Source organism: Trichinella spiralis (genome assembly GCF_000181795.1).
Source record: "Trichinella spiralis strain ISS 195 chromosome Unknown Scfld3910, whole genome shotgun sequence".
In the NCBI taxonomy this organism is placed as follows: domain Eukaryota; kingdom Metazoa; phylum Nematoda; class Enoplea; order Trichinellida; family Trichinellidae; genus Trichinella; species Trichinella spiralis.
Window position 1 is genome coordinate 1 of NW_003530849.1, and position 1,077 is coordinate 1,077.

General features: G+C 35.7%; 1 protein-coding gene across 1 annotated transcript; it reads left to right on the forward strand.

Annotated features, from left to right (window-relative positions):
- The first annotated feature begins 314 nt into the window (after positions 1–314).
- On the forward strand, positions 315–671 carry Tsp_15302 (hypothetical protein). Its single transcript, XM_003367658.1, has one exon. The coding sequence runs from the start codon at positions 315–317 to the stop codon at positions 669–671; it is 357 nt and encodes a 118-aa protein (XP_003367706.1).
- Positions 672–1,077: the final 406 nt, after the last annotated feature.

The window sequence follows — 1,077 nt, forward strand, 5'->3', positions numbered from 1 at the left end:
AAAATGGAAAGACTGGATAGTCCCCAAGGAACGGTAAAGTTTTCAAATATTGACATGTAATGGAAAAATAAATTTTAATAATTTGTTTGTTTTAATTCAGTTTCGCGAGGTTGGTTTGGAAATACTGAAGTTGGATTGATGGTCCAACTGAGAAGATTATGAGATACAGGGTAAGCCGAATGATGAGGATATTGAAGAGACTGCCCAGGATGAACAAGCCATGGAAACGGATGGCTGAGAACCAATTTTTATCAGCGTGATTGAAAATAAAAGTGAACTGACGGTTAGTGAAAGTCGACAACGTTCCATGCTTGATGAAGAGAAAAAAAGCTGGAGAATCTGTTAGAAACATCAATGCGGATAAGGTGAACGAAGGCGTATTTGAAGGGTCGCCAGATGGAAATGGACAGTCCAGTAGCCGTAACGAAGCACAAGTGATGCATGATACAGCGCCTGAAACCACCAATGAACAGACGGATGAAAATATGGATGCATCTCAAAATGGAGTGTTAGGTGACGAAATAGATTGTGATCGTCAAATATCCCATATTTGTCCCGCTTTCCTTTTGCTATGGTCCACGCGGGGAACGCCTTGTTTTAATGCATTGTTGACGGAATTTCTGCAGATTATGTCTGACCCGTCGCTGTCTGAGGAATGCGAGGAACCTTAAAAAATGTGTGTATTTAATCCATGTTACTCACTTTGAACTAACAATTGCTTATTAGCTCATCGATTAACTTTCATTATGTGCATCATTTTAAAATTAACTTCGATCAAAGCATACTGTATTATTGAACTTAATTTTTAATAAAGTATTGTTCAGCTTGACTTTTATGATTCTTCATAAGCAATGGCGCATAATTCTTCTAATAAAAAGATTGCTATTAGAATTGTTTTTATAATATTATTTTTTATTTATTTATAAGTAATTTCCCTTAAATGATTCTTTGTGTAAACTTATAATTCAGGTAATTACAATTATGAATTGAAAGATAGGCCCAGTAATCCACTATGTGGTCACGAGGTAATATGGAATAAATTTATTTCCCTTTTCTGACTGTGAGAAATGCACTGAA

Coding starts and splice junctions, on each gene's coding strand:
- Tsp_15302 (XM_003367658.1), top strand. CDS start 315: ATGAAGAGAAAAAAAGCTGGAGAATCTGTTAGAAACATCAATGCGGAT.